Consider the following 17,208-nt stretch of genomic DNA (forward strand, 5'->3'; position numbering starts at 1 on the left):
TGAAGTCTTGTGAGTGTTGGGATAGACAGTGGGCCCATGCTGTGCTTAGTGTGGCCAGAACACACCTTCCAGAATGCAAGTGAGTCTAACACACTGCTGACCAGCAGGCACTGTCTGTCTATCACACTGCTTAGTGTATATCGTTTAGACCAGAGTCAGCAACCTTTTTCTGTAAAGGACCAGATACTTTGGGGCCCACCTGGTCTCTCTTACAACTATTGGACTTTGCGATCATAGCACAGGAGCAAAAATGGCTGACATGTGAACGAATGAGCCTGGCTGTGTTCTAATAAAACTTTATTTATAGGGCCTCCCTGGTGGCGCAGTGGTTGAGAGTCCGCCTGCCGATGCAGGGGATACGGGTTCGTGCCCCGGTCTGGGAGGATCCCATATGCCGCGGAGCGGCTGGGCCCGTGAGCCATGGCCGCTGGGCCTGTGCGTCCGGAGCCTGTGCTCCGCAACGGGAGAGGCCACAACAGTGAGAGGCCCGCGTACAGCAAAAAAAAAAAAAAAAAAAAAAAAAAAAAAAAACTTTATTTATAGAAACAGGTGACAGGCCAGGTTTGGCCCATAGGCCATGGTTGCTGGTCACTGGTCCATATAATTTTTTTTTTTTTCTGCAACATGCGGCATGCAGGATCATAGGTCCCTGACCAGGGATTGAACCTGGGTCCCCAAGCAGTGGAAGTGTGGGGTCCTAACCACTGGACCACCAGGGAAGTCCCCGGTCCATATAATTTGGGTTTAATAAAGTGACGTGGTTTTGGAAGGTGGGTAGAAAAACTACACTGTCTGGAATCAAAGCCTGAGGCCACAGGCCCTTGATCCAGCACCTAGTTCTTGTGGCCACGTCTCACCAACGTGACAGGACTAGAGGAGCTCCGGAGGGCGACTCAAACTGTGTGGAGGGTGGAGCTGTTGACATTTAGAGACAAACGCAAGTATCAGACACGGGTCTGAAATGCCAGCAGTGGTCTTCCCGAAGCTTGCCAAGTCATAAAGAAAGCTGATTGAATCCTGGAACCCCAGAAGCCAGGTGTAGCCCTTAAAACTTAGGATGGGAGTTTGGGCACAGATGACTTTGGGGAGCTGTAGTGGGTTGAATAGTGTCCCCCCCACCCCCAAATTCATGTCAACGTGGAATCTCAGAATGTGACCTTATTTGGAAATAACGTCTTTGCAGATGTACTCAAGCAAAGGCTTAAGGTGAGATCATACTGGATGAGGGTGGGCCCTAAATCCAGGTGACAGTGTTCTTGTAACAGACAGAAAAGACACACAAGGAAGAAGGCCATGTGACAATGGAGGCAGAGACTGGAGTGACGCAGCTACAAGCCAAGGAATGCCAAGGCTTGCCGGGGCCACCAGAGCTGGAAGATCCTCCCCTAGAGGGATCATGGCCCTCTTGACACTTTCTAGTCTCCAGAACTGTAAGAGGATAATTTTTTGTTGTTTCAAGCCACCCAGTCTGTGGTACTTTGAATGGCAGCCCCAGGAAACTCACACAGGGGTCCCTACGGTGCATCCTGCAAGGTTTGGTGTCCTGCTTCTGTGCCAGGCACAACTCAGGCAGCTGACACATATTTATCAAATGAATGAACACTTTAGTAACGCCTTAGTATTACATCTGATACCGAATTATGAAAATTTACATATAGCATTTCAGATAGTGAGAGTCTATGAAAGCACTTTATAAAACAGATAATAATACACAGAATTATTATTTCAAGAGGCAGTACAGCTAGGAAATACAAATAGGTTCATAAAGGTTTCAGAAAATGTACGATCTACCTGGTTATTTCAGGGGTAACTAAGACCCTTCTGGAAAAGGTAATGACCTTTTGAGACCGACTGCTCTGCTCGCCCTGATTCATCCCTTGACGCTAGGATCAGACAGACAGACTGACAGATGCTGTGTGGGACAGCCTGGCTGCTCTAATATATGAACACACAACAGGCCCATCTACGGAGAATGCGGAATCCTTCCTCAACCACCTAAGATAATCAAGGTTGTAGGTTGCACAAAAGCTGACCCAGTTTCCTGAAAAAATGTTTTATTTGGGTCCATTAATCAAGGGCTCTGAGCACATCAAAGTTTAGGTTTTTTTTAAAAAATGGCTTTTAGGGCTTCCCTGGTGGCGCAGTGGTTGAGAGTCCACCTGCCAATGCAGGGGACACAGGTTTGTGCTCCAGTCTGGGAAGATTCCACATACCGCGGAGCGGCTGGGCCCGTAAGCCATGGCCGCTGAGCCTGTGAGTCCGGAGCCTGTGCTCCGCAACGGGAGAGGCCACAACAGTGAGAGGCCCGCGTACCACAAAAAAAAAAAAAAAAAAAAAAAAAGGCTTTTGTATGTATTTTTTAAAGATTTTTTGGATGTGGACCATTTTTAAAGTCTTTATTGGATTTGTTACAATGTTGCTTCTGTTTTATGTTTCTGTTTTTTGGCCGCAGGGCATGTGGGATCTTAGCTCCCCGACCAGGGATCAAACCCATACCCCCTGCGTTGGAAGGGGAAGTCTTAACCACTGGACTGCCAGGGAAGTCCCAAAAAATGGTTTTTAAAAGGCATACAAAAGAGCACTGACTTTCAGTAATGGTAGAGCAAATTGGTTGGACTAACCCTCCTGCAGATAACAACTAAAAAATCTGGGCAAAGTATTTTTTTTTTAAAGCAACTATTTAAAGACACCGGAGGGTGACCAAAGCAGGCAGACACTGCCAGGGGGCCCACCCTTGAAAGACCGCTGTCAGACTGGTTGGTGACTCTGGCTTTTTGCTTGGTGGCACACCCCAGTCCACAAATGCTTGGGTGGCAGAAAGCATCAGCCTGGTCATCTTGAAGTGTCAGAGTGTGTGTGTGTGGGAAGAAATAGAGCCACACAGCAGGTGAACCCCCAAATCCGACTATAGGGTCCACCCAAATCTTTAGCCAACTGGCTAGAAGCCACACATATTGGGGGAGTCATGGGGGGGTCTTGGAGAGAAACTGGCAGTTCAAAGATGAAAAGACTATGTGGAGATTTCAGCTGCTACTCACTGCAGGAGGGGCAGAGTTTGAGTCCAGCCAAGTTAAATGCCATCGGGGGGAACACAGCAGAATCCAGAGACTCTCCAACATATCATTCATGATGTCCAGGACCCAAGAAAGACCACGAGCTATGAGAAGAAATAGGAAATTGTGATTCATACCCAAGGAAAACAAACAAAAAAAAGGAGTCAATTACAACCAAACCAAGATAATCCAGGTGACACAGGTAAAGCAGCTACTGAAAATAAGCTCAAGAATTTAAAGGAAGTTATATGCACAATGAACAAACGTATGGGAATCTCAATAGAGGAAGAGAAAATTTAAAAAAAGAACCAAGTAGAAATTCTGGAGCTGAAAAGCAAAATAACTAAAATGGAAATTTCACTGGATATGCTTCACAGCTGATTAGAAGTGGAAGAAGGAAGAGTCATTGAATTTGAAGATAGATCAATCAATTTGAAGAACTGAGAGAAAAAAAGTTAAAGAAAAAAAAACAACACAAAAAACAGAACATGCAATCTAATATACATGTAACTGAAATCCCAGAAGAAAAGGAGAGAATGGGAAAGGAAAAAAAAGATATATTTGAAGAATGGCCAAACACCTCTTAAATTTGGTGCAAGACATCAACTTACAGGTCCCTGAAGTTCAACAAACCCCAAAAAAGAGAAATACAAAGAAAATCAACTTAGGTGTGTCGTGGTTAAACTGCTAAAATAAAAAAATAAAAAGATAATCTTTAAAGCAATAAGAGAAAACTACATATTATATTTCAAGGGAACAACAGCATGGATGATAACCAACTTCTCATCAGTAACAATGGCAACCAGAAAACAATGAAATGACATCTTTAATGTGTTGGGGAAAAAAACCCTGTCAACCCAGAATTCTATATCCAGCAATGCTATTCTTAAAAGGAAGGTGAAAATAAAGACACTTTATGCTAAACGAAACCTGAGAAATTTTGCTGCCTATACTATAAGAAATGCAAAAGGAAGTTCTTCAGGATGGAAGGAAATAAAACCAGATGGTAAACTGGGATGTACATGAAGGAATAAAGATCACTTGAAATGATAAATATGTGGGTAATTGTAAAAGACTGTATTGTTTTCTTTCCTTCTCTTAATTTCTTTAAAATGTCTATATTTATTTTTAAAAATTTGTAACACTCTCTTGTGGGATTTATAATATATGTAGATATAATCTATATAACAATAATAGCACAAAGGAATGGGAGGGTAAATGGAATTACACATGCAAGGTTCTTGTATTTTACATGATGTAGTAAAATATTAACTCTACCTAGTTTGTGATAAAGATGCATATGGTAAACCCTAAAGTAACCTCTAAAAAATACAAAAAGACATAGCTAAAAAATTAATAGAGGAATAAAATAAAATACTAAACATAACTGATTATCCCCAAAGAAGGCAGGAAATGAAGAACAAAAAGCAGATGAAACAAATAGCAAAATGGGTTTCCTCTATCCAGACATATTAATAATTACATTACATGTAAATAGAGTGAACACTTGAATGAAAAGGCAGACACGGTCAGCCTGGATAAAAGACAAGATGGCATTATATGCTGTCTAAAGAAACCCTCTTTAAATATAAAGGCATACATAGGTGGAAAATAATGGGATGGAAAAAGGTAAGCCATGCAAATGCTAATGTTAAGAAGGTTAGACTGGCTATAATGATCAGACAAAATTGACTTCAAGGCAAAGAACATTACTAGAGATAATGATGAACATTTCATCATAATAAAATTATCAATTTATCAGGTTGACATAATCATTAGATGTGTGTGCACCTAGTAATACAACTTCAAAACAGGACCAAAGGAAAAATCAATAAATAAGTAATCATAGTTGGAGATTTTAAACACCCTTCTTTCAGTTATTTTGATAGAAACTAAACAAAAATTCCAATAAAGCTATAGAATATCTGAGTGACACTATCAATCACATTGACCTAATTAACATTTATAGAACACAAGCACCCAAACCTGCACTTTCTTCTCAAATGTACATGAACTATTCGCAAAGATGGGTCATATACTGGGACATAAAGCAAGTCTCAATACATTTCAAAGGAATGAAATTATACAGAGCATGTATGTACTCTGAGCATAATGGAATCAATCAGAGATCAATAAGATATCCAGAAAAATGCCAAAATATTTAAAAAATAAAAAATATGCTTCTAAAATAACCCACAGGTCAAAGAATAAACCATAAGAGAAATTTAAAATATTCTGAACTAAATGACAATGAAAACATGACATATCAAAGTTTGTGGGATGCATCTAAAGCAGTGCTTAGAGGGAAATGGTTAGCTCTATAAACTTATATTAAAAGAAAGGCTTAAAATTAATCATTAAGTTTTCAACCTTAGGAATCTTTAAAAAGACAAGCAAATTAAACTTAAATTAAGTAAAAAGAAGGGGGAATTCCCTGGTGGTCCAGTGGTTAGGACTTGGTGCTTTCACTGCCAGGGTCCAGGTTCAATTCTTGGTGGGGAAACTAAGAAAAAAAGAAAAGAAATTTCAGTTTTGAGGCAATTTTGCTTTGGTTCATTTTCTCTGTTGTTTGGAGAGGTTTTTAAAAATTTCATTAATTTCTCCTTTATCGTTTCCTTCTTTTATTTTTATTTTTATTTTTTTGGTCATGCTGCATAGTTTGCAGGATTTTGTTTCCCCGACGAGGGACTGAACCCAGGCCATGGCAGGGAAAGCCCGGAATTCTAACCACAGGGCCACCAGGCAACTCCCAAAACTGAAATTTCTTCAAAAAAGAAATGAGCTATCAAGCTATGAAAAGACATGAAGGAAACATAAATACACATTACAGTGACCCTCGAACAACTTGGGGTTAAGGGCACTGATACCCGCCACTCCACGTGCAGTCAAAAATCTGAGTATAACTTCACAGTCGGCCCTCCGTATCCACATTTCTGCATAATTGAACCAACCAAAGATTGTGCAGTACTGTACTAGGCATTTATTGAAAAAAATCTACAAATAAGTGGACCCATGCAGTTCAAACCTGTGATGTTCAAGGGTTAATTGTACTAAGTGAAAGTAAATGCATACAGACTGTATGATTCCAACTATGTGACATTCTGGAAAAGGAAAAACCATGGAGACAGCAAAAAGATCAGTGGTTGCCAGGAGTTGGTGGAAGGAGGAATGGATAGGAGCACAGAGGATCCTTAGGGCCGTGAAAATGCTCTGTACAATACCATACATTTGTCCAAATCCATAGAACGTACAATACCAAGAGTGAACCCTAGTGTAAAGTATGGACTTTGGGTGATAATGACTTGTTAGTGTAGGTTTATCAACTGTAACAAATGTACCATCTGGTGAGGGATGTTGATAATAGGGCAGGTTACGCATGTGTGAAGGCAGAGAATATACAGGAAATTTCTGTACCTTCCTTTCAATTTTGCTGAGAACCTAAAACTTCTCTTTAAAAAAATCATAGAAAAAAAAGAAAAGATTGACAACTCCCTATACAAGAATGAAAGAGAAAAGAAAAACACACAAATTGCCAATGTCATGAATGAAATGAGATACACCTCTACAAATCTTACAGAAATCAAAATGATAATAAGGAACTATTATAAACAACTTTAGCCAATAAATTCAGTAATTTAGATCAAGCAAACACTACACACCAAAACTGACACAAGATGAAATAGGAAATATGCATGTCATACATCTAACAAGGAAATTGAATACATTATTGAAAACCTTCCTACAAAAAAAAAACTCTAGGCAAAAACAGTGTCACTGGTGAATGATATCAAACACTGAAGAAGGAATTATCACACAAATTCCATCAGCAAATAGAGAAAGAAATACTTCACAACTCATTTCATGAGGTCAGCAAAAACCCTGATACCAAAACCTGATAAAGATATTACAAGAAAAGTATTTAGACCAATATCTCTCATGAGCACATAGGCAAAAATCATAACAAAAAATAATAAATCAAATCCAGCAATATATAACCAATATAACCCATACTTATGTTGTCAATTATTTTTTTTTCTAATGAAGCCCCAGCTCTTTTCCTCCTCAGTTATTTTTGACAAAGGTGTCAAGGCAATTCAACAAGGAAAGGTAATCTCTTAAACAAATGATATATCCACATGGGAAGAAAAAAACAAATGAACCTCGATCCCTACCTCACACCATACACAAAAATGATTTTGAGTTAGATCACAGACTTACACATAAAAGCTAAAACTGTAAAACTACTATGAGATAACAGGGGTGTAAGCAAAGGTTATTTAGACAGGGTGCAGAAAGTAATGAACATAAAAGAAAAAACTTGATACATTAGATTTCATCAAAATTTAAAACTTCTGCTCATTAAAGGATTTCACTAAGAACCCAAATTGGTAAGCCACAGTCTGGGAGAAAATATTTGCATAACTTGTATCTGGAATACAAGGGCTTTTATCCACAGTATATAAAAAGGGCTTTTATCCACAGTATATAAAAATCTCCTACAACTCAATAATAAGACAACCTAATGGGCAAAAAACTTGGATAGGCACTTCATAAAGGTATACAGATGCCCCAAAAGGATATGAAATAGTACTCAACCTCAATAGACACTCGGGAAATGCAAACTAAAACTGCAATGAGATGCCACACACTAGAATGGCTAAAATAAAAATATCTGACAACAACCAATGCTGTGAGCACATGGAGAAACTGTAACTCTCACACACTTGTAGGGATGTAAAATGATACACCACAGTGGAAAAAAGCTTTGGCAGTTTTCTAGCAAGTTAAACCTACCCTTTAACCCAGAATTCCTCTCCTGGATGTTTATCCAAGAGAAATGGAAACATATGTCTTCAAAAAACTTGTATAAGCATGTTCATAGCAGTTTTCTAGACAAAAAGGAGAAATAACCCCAATGTGCATTAGCAGAAGAATGAGTGAGAAACTGCAGACTGTGTTAAGTTAATGACGCATAGTGTAATCCCCCAACCATTAAACGCACCCACACACACAGCCAAAAAGCTGATGGGGAACACTATTCATTGACAGAAAATTATGAACTACTGATAAACATAACACATAGGTGAATCTCAAAATCATTATGCTGAGTGAAAGAAGATGGATCCAAAAGAGTATATACATAATACAGGATGGGCAAAGCTAATTAATCCAAGGTTAAAAAAAATCAGAAAGAGTGTGGGTGCAGGGATTAATTTAGGGAGGGATGGGGGGAAACTTTGAGAGAGGTGGATGGTCATGTTCTCTATGTGATAGGGTGTGCATTACATGGAATATCCATCTGTCAAAACTGGACAGCTAAGATTTGCACATTTATTGTCCGTAAATCTTTTTTTTTTTTGGTCGTGCCATGCAGCTTTCGGGATCTTAGTTCCCCGACCAGGGATCGAACCCGGGCCCCTGGCAGTGCAAGCACTGAGTCCTACCCACTGGACTGCTGGGGAATTCCCGGTCTGTAAATCTTAACCTAAAAAAAACCTTTAGTAAGGAGTAGAGGATGGGGAGTGGTTTTTGGTATAGGTGGTACAAGATGCAGGAGGCTGATAACTGTAGGAGGCCGGTGGTGACTCCACAGGGTTCATTATCCTGTGGGTGGATTTTGTTGATGTTTGAAATTTCCAAAATAGAAAGTTAAACAAAAAAACCCATCCGGCTATTAGCTTTCAGCCACAAAGAATAAGCGCAAGCTTCTGCCTTTCTCCACATGTGCTGGTTTGCTGGGCTAGCAGCCCTTGAAGAGGAGGCCAGTCGTTTCGGGAGTCCTTCTGGAAGGTGTGGGGCAGGATCAGGGTGACTCCTGGGGCAGCGTGGAGGTGGCCTGCCCGTGAGGACAAGGGCAACCGGCAGCCACACGCAACGTGAAGTCCTCTGCTTTCCCTTTTCCCTGTTCAGCCGGGTCAGGCTCCTCGGTGATCCCAATCACCTTGGGCGGCTGCACTTGTGCTCTGAACTTGAACTTGAACTTGTGATAGGAACCTTGTGATAGGAATCATTCCGTTGCTGTCTTCCCCGCTTGTTCTATCACAGTCACTTGTCCTCTCTCCTGTTTTTTCTTCCCCAGGCCAGGACCTGAGCCTTCTTTCTCTATCTGCCGCCGCTCCCTGGAACACGACCCGCGGCCCAGGCTGGCCAGGTTGGCCCAAAGCTCTTTGTGCTCAGAGACACGCCCAGCGTGTTGTTTATAAGCCGAGCACATTTCCTTTGCCATCTGGTCCATGATAAGGGCAAACTTGAGAAATAGAGTGGAAAAGTGCAGGGCCACGGTGCCACTTCCCCTCCTGGGCCAGCCTGGCATTTAGAAGGCACGGCTGACCTTCTGGAGACGCTGCCCAGAAACACCCACCAGCAGGAACCGGGGTGAGGGTTCCTGAGTGTATGTGAGGGGGCCAAGCAGAGACCCGCGGTCTGCAGCCCTGGATCAGGGCCTCCATGAATGAAGCTGTCTGGGCACAAAGGGAAGAGGCTTCTGTTTACGGGAGAATACTCTGGTTACCTAGTAACCAGTAATGACAGGAAAGGAAATGCAGAAAAAGCTGAGGGCAATTTCTGGGCCTGGTTCCTGGTCCAGCGCTGACTCACCATGACCTGAAGCAATCTCCTGTTCTATTCCCCGTCCCTCCCCAAGCCAAGGGGAGTGATCACCTGCCTCGCATAGGTCTGGTCCGTATTTAGGAAGCAGCATGTCATCTCTGGGTAATTAGGGGAGAGCCGGCCTGTTGGGTTTCTACTTCCCTTCGTTCTGATTGGCCAGTTAACTTCCGCTCTGGGGAGACGCAGGCCTTTTTTACTTTGCGGAGAGACACATGGCCTCCTCGGGACATCGGTTCATGTTTTGCTGGTACTTGGTGGCATCTGGATGGCACCTGGGTTCATTGGCCCCCAAGAAAGCAATTCATTTCTTCCCTATGGACAAGAAGGAACAAGTCCAGAATGTTCTTAAGAGCATGAATTGTTTCAAACACCAGGGTCTGGTCTGATGCTTGTGTTGACATTCCCAGAGCTATTAGGGGGACCAGAAAAATCAGGTCCCTTTTTTTCTCTTGGGTCCCCTTCAGTCTGAGGCCAGGTCTAGGGAGCAAGCCACATGGAGTTTAGATTCTCTGCTGTCCCTGCTGGTGTGTGGCCCCTGCTGAGCGCCAGGCACCCAGAGGAGACCCGTACACTTGAAGAACTAAATGGCCATCTCCTCCTTGCTGAAAAGTGGATCCTTTAACCCTCCATGATGGTGGAAACCACATCCTTTCTCTCTTGGACACTCCCATGCACCACCCACCCCAGTAGGCACTGATGCAGGGTCCCCACTGCGGGCAATCGTCTGGTCATTCCCTGTGGGGGGCTGGCCCAGGCACTATGGGTGCTGATGGAATCCCTGGCCACCACCCACCAGATGCCAAGAGCACCTCCCAAGCCTGAGTCTCTGATGCACTGCTGAGCATCTCTGGGGTGTGGGGTAGGGTCGCCCCACTTGAGAAGCTCTGTTCTCAGGGAACATGCAGCCTCTGGCAAATGAGCTGGACAAACGGCGCTTGAGTACAATGGACTCACAGACAAGTTGAGAATGGGGACAGTGACAAAGAGGGCACTGTGGTGACCTGGGCACCAAATCACTGCAATCCAGCCAGAAGGAGGGGGGAAAACGACTGGACCCTTTAAAATCTACCCACTCTTTCCAGTCGTCATAATTTCAACTCACATCAAGGGTGACCCATTGTTCCCTCTTGGCCTAAACTTTTTGGACACCCTGGCACTCCTCAGTTAATTTTCAGTTTTGTGGTTTTTTTTCCTTTTGCAGCCATGGACTTTGAAGGATCAGAGTTGGCTCTGAGTCCCTCTGGAATGAAGTATCTTCAGAATTCAAATTCCTTTTTCTTTGGTAAGAACTGGGCTTCTGTTCCTGTTTTCTTGTTGGAAGCCAAGCTTTCCCTCTTTCTCCAGCAGAGAGAAGATCAGGCTCAAGCCCTGGAATTGGCTGTCAGAGGGCTCTAAGCTCAATGCAGGGGGTGGGAGGCAGCCAGGTCCCCGGCCAGTCCCATGGTCCCAGGGTTCGGGGTCGAGTGGGACAGGCCCCTCTGAACTCCAGTGACAGCCACCTTTCCTCCCCCGCACTGTAACGCGGCAACACCCTCTTACTTTCCTCTTAAAGCGACACGATTTGACTATTAATGTAAAAATTGTCCAAACTGAGGTATGGTTACCTTGTCTGGGATGTGGTCTGATTTTAGTTGCCACTGACAACGTCACAGATTCAGGGGAAAATGTGAATTAAAAAACCACAGATGTAGAGAACAAAGGTATGGACATCACGGGGGGAAAGTGGCGGGGGAGTGGTGGTGGTGGTGGGATGAATTGGGAGATTGGGACTGACATATATACACTAATATGTCTAAAATGGATAACTAATAAGAACCTGCTGTATAAAAAAATAAATAAAATTCTAAAGAAAAACCCCACCCAGGCTGCCCTGACCCTATCACCCAGCACATGTGCTCCTGGCAGGCACCCACCCTGATTCCATACCTTATTAGTAATCACTTAATAACACCGTTAAGACTTGGGTTCCAGGAAATGGAAATTCTCCTCTGGTTGGGCAGGGTGGGGGGCACCCCAAAGTTCAGCACATCGGCCTCTTATCTTTTTTTTTTTTTTCCTTGCGGTATGCGGGCCTCTCACTGTTGTTGTGGCCTCTCCCGTTGCGGAGCACAGGCTCCGGACGCGCAGGCTCAGTGGCCATGGCTCACGGGCCCAGCCGCTCCACGGCATGTGGGATCTTCCCGGACCGGGGCACGAACCCGTGTCCCCTGCATCGGCAGGCGGACTCTCAACCACTGCACCACCAGGGAAGCCCCGGCCTCTTATCTGTCCCCGGAGAGTGGGCCGGAGAAGTGTCGTACACTACCCGCATACACACAAACACACATGTACACACGCACCCACAACGCACACACATGCACACCCATACACATGTACCAACACCCCCACCCCACGAATACACACAGATGCACACACAGAAACATATAGGGGATACAGATACATAAACATGCACACACATGTCCACAACCGCCCTGCACAGGCTAACATGAGAGAAAGTGGCCCCAAACACTCCTAAGACACTGTTGCCCTTTTCCTACTTCAGATACGTTTCTATTAAACTGAAGGTTGACTAGGTCCAGGGTTCCAGCAGGGAAAAACAAGTGATCTTCATAGTAAAAAAGGGGGGACCCCTATGTTTGCATATTTGCACACATGCATATGGGAAAAAACTCCTCAAAATACAGGCTTTTCTCTACAGAGAACTTCATCCCGGGATTCCGCTCTGAAATTGTCTCCGTCACCCCGCTTTCTGACACAGCTTCTCCACCCCAGCTCTTGGTCTCACCCCGCCCTCCACTCCCCACCCCCCGGCCCACATCCTCCTCCATCTGGCCAGGATCCCTGGATCCTGACCCAACGTTTCTACCCCTCTATTCCTCAGCTCCCGTTACTACTTGTTTATTTTTTGAAATTAAAAAAAAAATTTAAAGAATTTTTTGGCTGCACCGCTTGGCATGTGAGATCTTAGTTCCTGGACCAGGGATCGAGCCCGCGTCCCCTGCAGTGGAAGGGCGGAGTCTTAACCACTGGACCGCCGGGGAAGCCCGGGGAAGCCCCCGTCACTCCTTGTTGATGACGCCCTTCCTGCTACAGCGGCAGAGCCGTGTGGATGGCAAAGCCGAGAGGTTCACTCCCCGGCCCCCTCACAGAGGAGGCTACAGCTCTGCTCTAGGTATGGGGAGGGGCTACACCGAGGGCCCCAGGCCTTAGTTTCGGCGCTGGTCCAGGGTGGGAGGCCGCCTCCCTCTGCATCCTCACGTCGGCCCCACCACCCTCCTCCCTGGGGCTTCAGGGCCGGCTTTCAGGGTTGTCACAACCCTCTCCCTAGTGGTTGGGCTGCACCTTGGGATTCTGACCCCTCGTTTCTGGTCTCCTCCTCCCTCTGATAGTGTCTTCTCGGGCCCTGGTCCGGCCCCTCTTGGTCTTCTCCCCCCGGCGCCAGGTTCCCATTTCCAGACACCCCCCAGACCTGGGCGCCACTCCGGTGCCTCAGCAAATCCAAAAGAGAGCTTCTTGCCCCCCACAAATGGCTGCTGCTTCTGCGTTTCCTAAGCCCCTGGGCTGTTGGAGCCATTGCGCATCTCCCTCGGCCTGGTGGCCACATCTAACTGGTGACTTGGTCCTCAGGTCTCCACCGGGCCCCCCTCAGGGGCCTAGACCGTCCCTGCCCCTTGGGCTCGCACTGCAAGCTCTGGATCTGCCTCAGGGCAGCACGGGTTTTCAAAATCAACGGCTATCTGAAGCCTAAATGCGGAGGTGGGGGTCCGGGACACGATGTCAAGGGTCTGTGGTCCTTGACAGGTGGAACACGTGTGGCCTTCACGCTCACGCAGCAGCTCAGACCCTCCGACCTGAAGATGGTGCATCCTAGCTACCTGAGAGCCCTGCTCCGCGCAGCGCTTGGAAGAAACAGCCACCTGGACCCCTTCCCGCTCCCCAGCCTGCGAGCTCCATCAGGGAGAAAGGCTGAATACTCTTCATATGTCACTTGCTGGGACTGTGGCCGAAGCCTCAGCTTCTTTATCCGAGAAGGGGGTGGAATGATGTACTGGTTGTGCCCACCCCGAGCCTGGATCCCAGCCGGTGCTCAATAAATAAAATATGACCTCGTGGAAGAGAAGAGGGATGACAGCCACACCAGACTCCGGCACAGCGCGTTCCCTGTGTGATCGCAGTTCTCAGGAAACTACTCCTTTATCAGCCTCAATTAAAAAACAACAACAAACAGACTGAGGCTCAGAGAGGTCAAGCCATGAGTCCAAGGTCACACAGCATGAAGTGGCAGAGCTGGATCTGAACAGGGTCCTCCTTTAACAGGAGGCATGAGTTTATGAAGACCCCCCGAGTCTCTCACTGTCTGTACGCGCGGGGTCCATGTTTCCTTCCCGTAGAAATTGCTCCCCAGGCCCCACGCCAAAGAGAACTCAAAATAATATCAGCAACACGGGCTCAGAGTTCTGCTTTATAAGTTTCTACAATTTAGCTCAGTTACCAGAGCTATGAATCGACTGACGTGGTTCATGTGAATGAATTACATGAATCCACGTTGGGCCTGCGTGTTTCAATTCCCTATCCGGTGCTTCACCTTCTTAGTAACTGGAAGGAACTTGTAGAAAAAGACCCTGACAGTCACCGTTCCCATCGTCTTTCCCCCCAAGCAGTTGCCCGCGTGGGTAAAGAAGCCCGGGTCCCGCCCTTGACCGGCGGCGCATGCTCAGTGCCCACCTTCACTCCCACCCCTGGAGACTGATGTCTCATTTCCACCACCCCCCTCCGTCCTCTCCCTATGTCCCCTCTCCACGGGGGCATGCCGCCCCTTCTGCACCCACCACGTCCTGCCCTCTGCTCTGATGCGCTTCTGCTGTGGCTCCATGGGGACCGCCAGGCTTCCCCTGGTTTCTTTCTTTCTTTTTTAATTAATTAACTCATTCATTCATTCATTTATGGCTGCGTTGGGTCTTCGTTGCTGTGTGCGGGCTTTCTGTAGTTGCGGTGAGCGGGGGCTACTCATCGTTGCGGTGCGCGGGCTTCTCATTGTGGTGGCTTCTCTTGTTGCGGAGCACGGGCTCTAGATGCGCGGGCTTCAGTAGTTGTGGCTCAAGGGTTTTAGAGCGCAGGCTCAGTAGTTGTGCTGCACGGGCTTAGTTGCTTTGTGGCATGTGGGATCTTCCCGGACCAGGGCTCGAACCCGTGTCCCCTGCACTGGCAGGCAGATTCTTAACCGCTGTGCCACTAGGGAAGCCCCTTCCCCTGGTTTCAGCCACCTGACCCCTCGGCTCCCCCAGTTCAGCCCAAACATAATTCAACACTCCAGGCTCTGAGACTGGGGCCGAGGGGGCTGGTGGCCTGAGGGAGGCCCCTGAGCTGTGCCACCTCCACCCTGCAAGTCAACGTCTTTGTAGAATGAGGGTGGCCAGTGTGGGGTCAAGGCAGACGCAGCCATTCTGGCGTGGAGGCCACTGGAGGATGGGCTGGTATCCCTGAGAGCAATGAGGATGGCCCCTGCCAGGATGGGACAGACGGGACCCCACAGAGCAGGGCCAAGGCCAAGGTCAGGCTGGAGAGCACCTGGCCCTCCAAGTGCCGACGGCTCAGTTAGCGAGGGCTTCAAAGGGGACTAAGTATCACAGCGAGCAGCGGCTACAGCCCCCCGTCAAATCATCTCAGCCCCTAGCGCGCGCTTTCCCCAGCTCGGCACAGAGGCCACTGGGCCAGGACACTCTTGGATGTGGGGCCGGCCTGGGCACTGTCGGGTCCTGAGCGGCATCCCTGGCCCCAGCCACTCGGTGCCAGAAGCACCTCCCCAGCTCTGACAACCATAAATGGCTGAGACATCACCCAGTGTCCTCTGGGGGCAAAGTCAGCTGGGGATGAGAGGCACTGCTTCGCCTTTTCTGAAACTGCTCATAAATTATAACCTCATTTTCACACAGTTCCCAGGAGCCTTGTATGTGCCTTAAAGTTTGAGAGGAGCTGCTCTGAGCCAGGATGTTTTAGCCTCAGCACTAGACACCTTTGGGGCCCATCATTCTCTATGGGGGGGCCGTCCTGGGCGCTGGGGGGTGTGGAGCAGCCTCCCTGGCCCCCACCCCCTCGATGCCAGGAGCCCCCAGTGGTGATGACCACAGATGTCCCCAGATGTCGCCCAGCATCCCCTGGGGCAGGATCATCCCCAGGGAGACCCACTGGTCTAAGGCCACAGCCTCGCTAAGCATGGCGTTTCCACGTCAACCACACACCCTTCTCCACGCCCGTGGCCTCGGACCTGCTTCCTATGACACAACTGTGCACGTTTGGCTTCTGGACCAGCCAGTCTGCCTCGAGAAAACAAAGTCTGGGTCTTAGTCATCCTTGCAGTCCCCTCCCAGCCCCTAGCGAGTTGCCCATGATGATCCTCCAGAGATATTTTGGAGCGAGCAGATGGATGAGGGCCCTGCTGCCTAGGCTGCCCGCCTGTCCTGTCTGCCTTTGCTGAGCCAGTTGCCAGCTCCGCCTTCCACTGGCCAGGGTCCCCAGCCCCAGGTTCCTGGGTGCAGTTTCATCAGTGTCCAGCTTTTGCATTTGGGCAGGTGGAGAAGGGACTGACCTGACTCATCCCCTCCTCCCTACCGCCCAAGTCTTCAGAGTGGCCCACACAGCAGAGGTGGGGCAGGGCGGGATGACAAGGAACAGGTCAGGAGCTTCTTCCCGGACAGCATCTTCTGGGTCTGAGCCTGGTGACAGCCCGGCACAGGACAGGGCTGCCTTGGTGCCAGGGCACTTCCCATCCCCCTCACCATCCCCAGAGATGGCCAATGACCATGGGTGATGGGCAGTATCTCTGTGACGGATTCGGACAAACAGGAGGCTGGCTTTCTTCATCCTACCGTCAGCACACCCGGGACCTTCCAATTTACCCCTCCTCCCCTCCCCGTCATCACTTCACTCCGGAATTTAAAAAGCAGAGAAACGGCCTACCTAAAAATGGAGAACTTCCACTTGAAATCACAGTGCGGGAGGGGCCCTTAAAATCTCCTAGCACAGCTCTTTCACCCAATGGAGGAAGGGCTTTACCCAAAGACGTTAGGCATCCAAGCTGCGAGGCCTGATGTGTGTGTGGGGGGGGGAGGGTTGGTGGGCGGGTGGTGGGAAGAATTTTCAAGGAAAATTTTCTAAATGATCAATTTAAAAGAAAATTTTAAAATCAGGCTACAACTCCTGAAAAATGACTTGCCTAAACTGGGACCGGTGTGAAACAATTTTCTGGAATGCAGAGCAGTGTTTCTTTTGGAAAGATTTACCTTCCTCAGTACGTAACGATCTACAACTATCCTGCTGCAACAGGCTGCAGGAAGAATCATGTATTCTAATTAATCTTTGGGGGAATCTTTGAGTAAGTCAGAATTTATTCCTTTTAATTCCAGCAACCCTCAATGTAATTGGATCTTAATGACTGCATCTAATAGGGATGGCGGCCTAACAAGCTTTTTTTTTTTTTTAAACAGCTTGCTTTTATTTGTTCTAGAACACAAATGACATCCCATGATAAGTTTTGACTGCAAAAGAA

General features: G+C 47.0%; 1 protein-coding gene across 1 annotated transcript in view; it reads right to left on the bottom strand.

Annotated features, from left to right (window-relative positions):
* RFX2 (regulatory factor X2) overlaps positions 1-17,208 on the bottom strand; it is a 98,136-nt gene that overhangs the window by 48,128 nt on the left and 32,800 nt on the right. Inside the window, exon 2 of the mRNA XM_082622736.1 lies at positions 3,039-3,157. Within this exon, the coding sequence (XP_082478862.1) occupies positions 3,039-3,081 (43 nt within the window). The 5' untranslated portion in view covers positions 3,082-3,157. The remainder of the gene's footprint in view (positions 1-3,038; positions 3,158-17,208) is intronic.

The sequence above is a fragment of the Mesoplodon mirus genome (genome assembly GCF_964341445.2).
Source record: "Mesoplodon mirus genome assembly, chromosome: 5".
In the NCBI taxonomy this organism is placed as follows: domain Eukaryota; kingdom Metazoa; phylum Chordata; class Mammalia; order Artiodactyla; family Ziphiidae; genus Mesoplodon; species Mesoplodon mirus.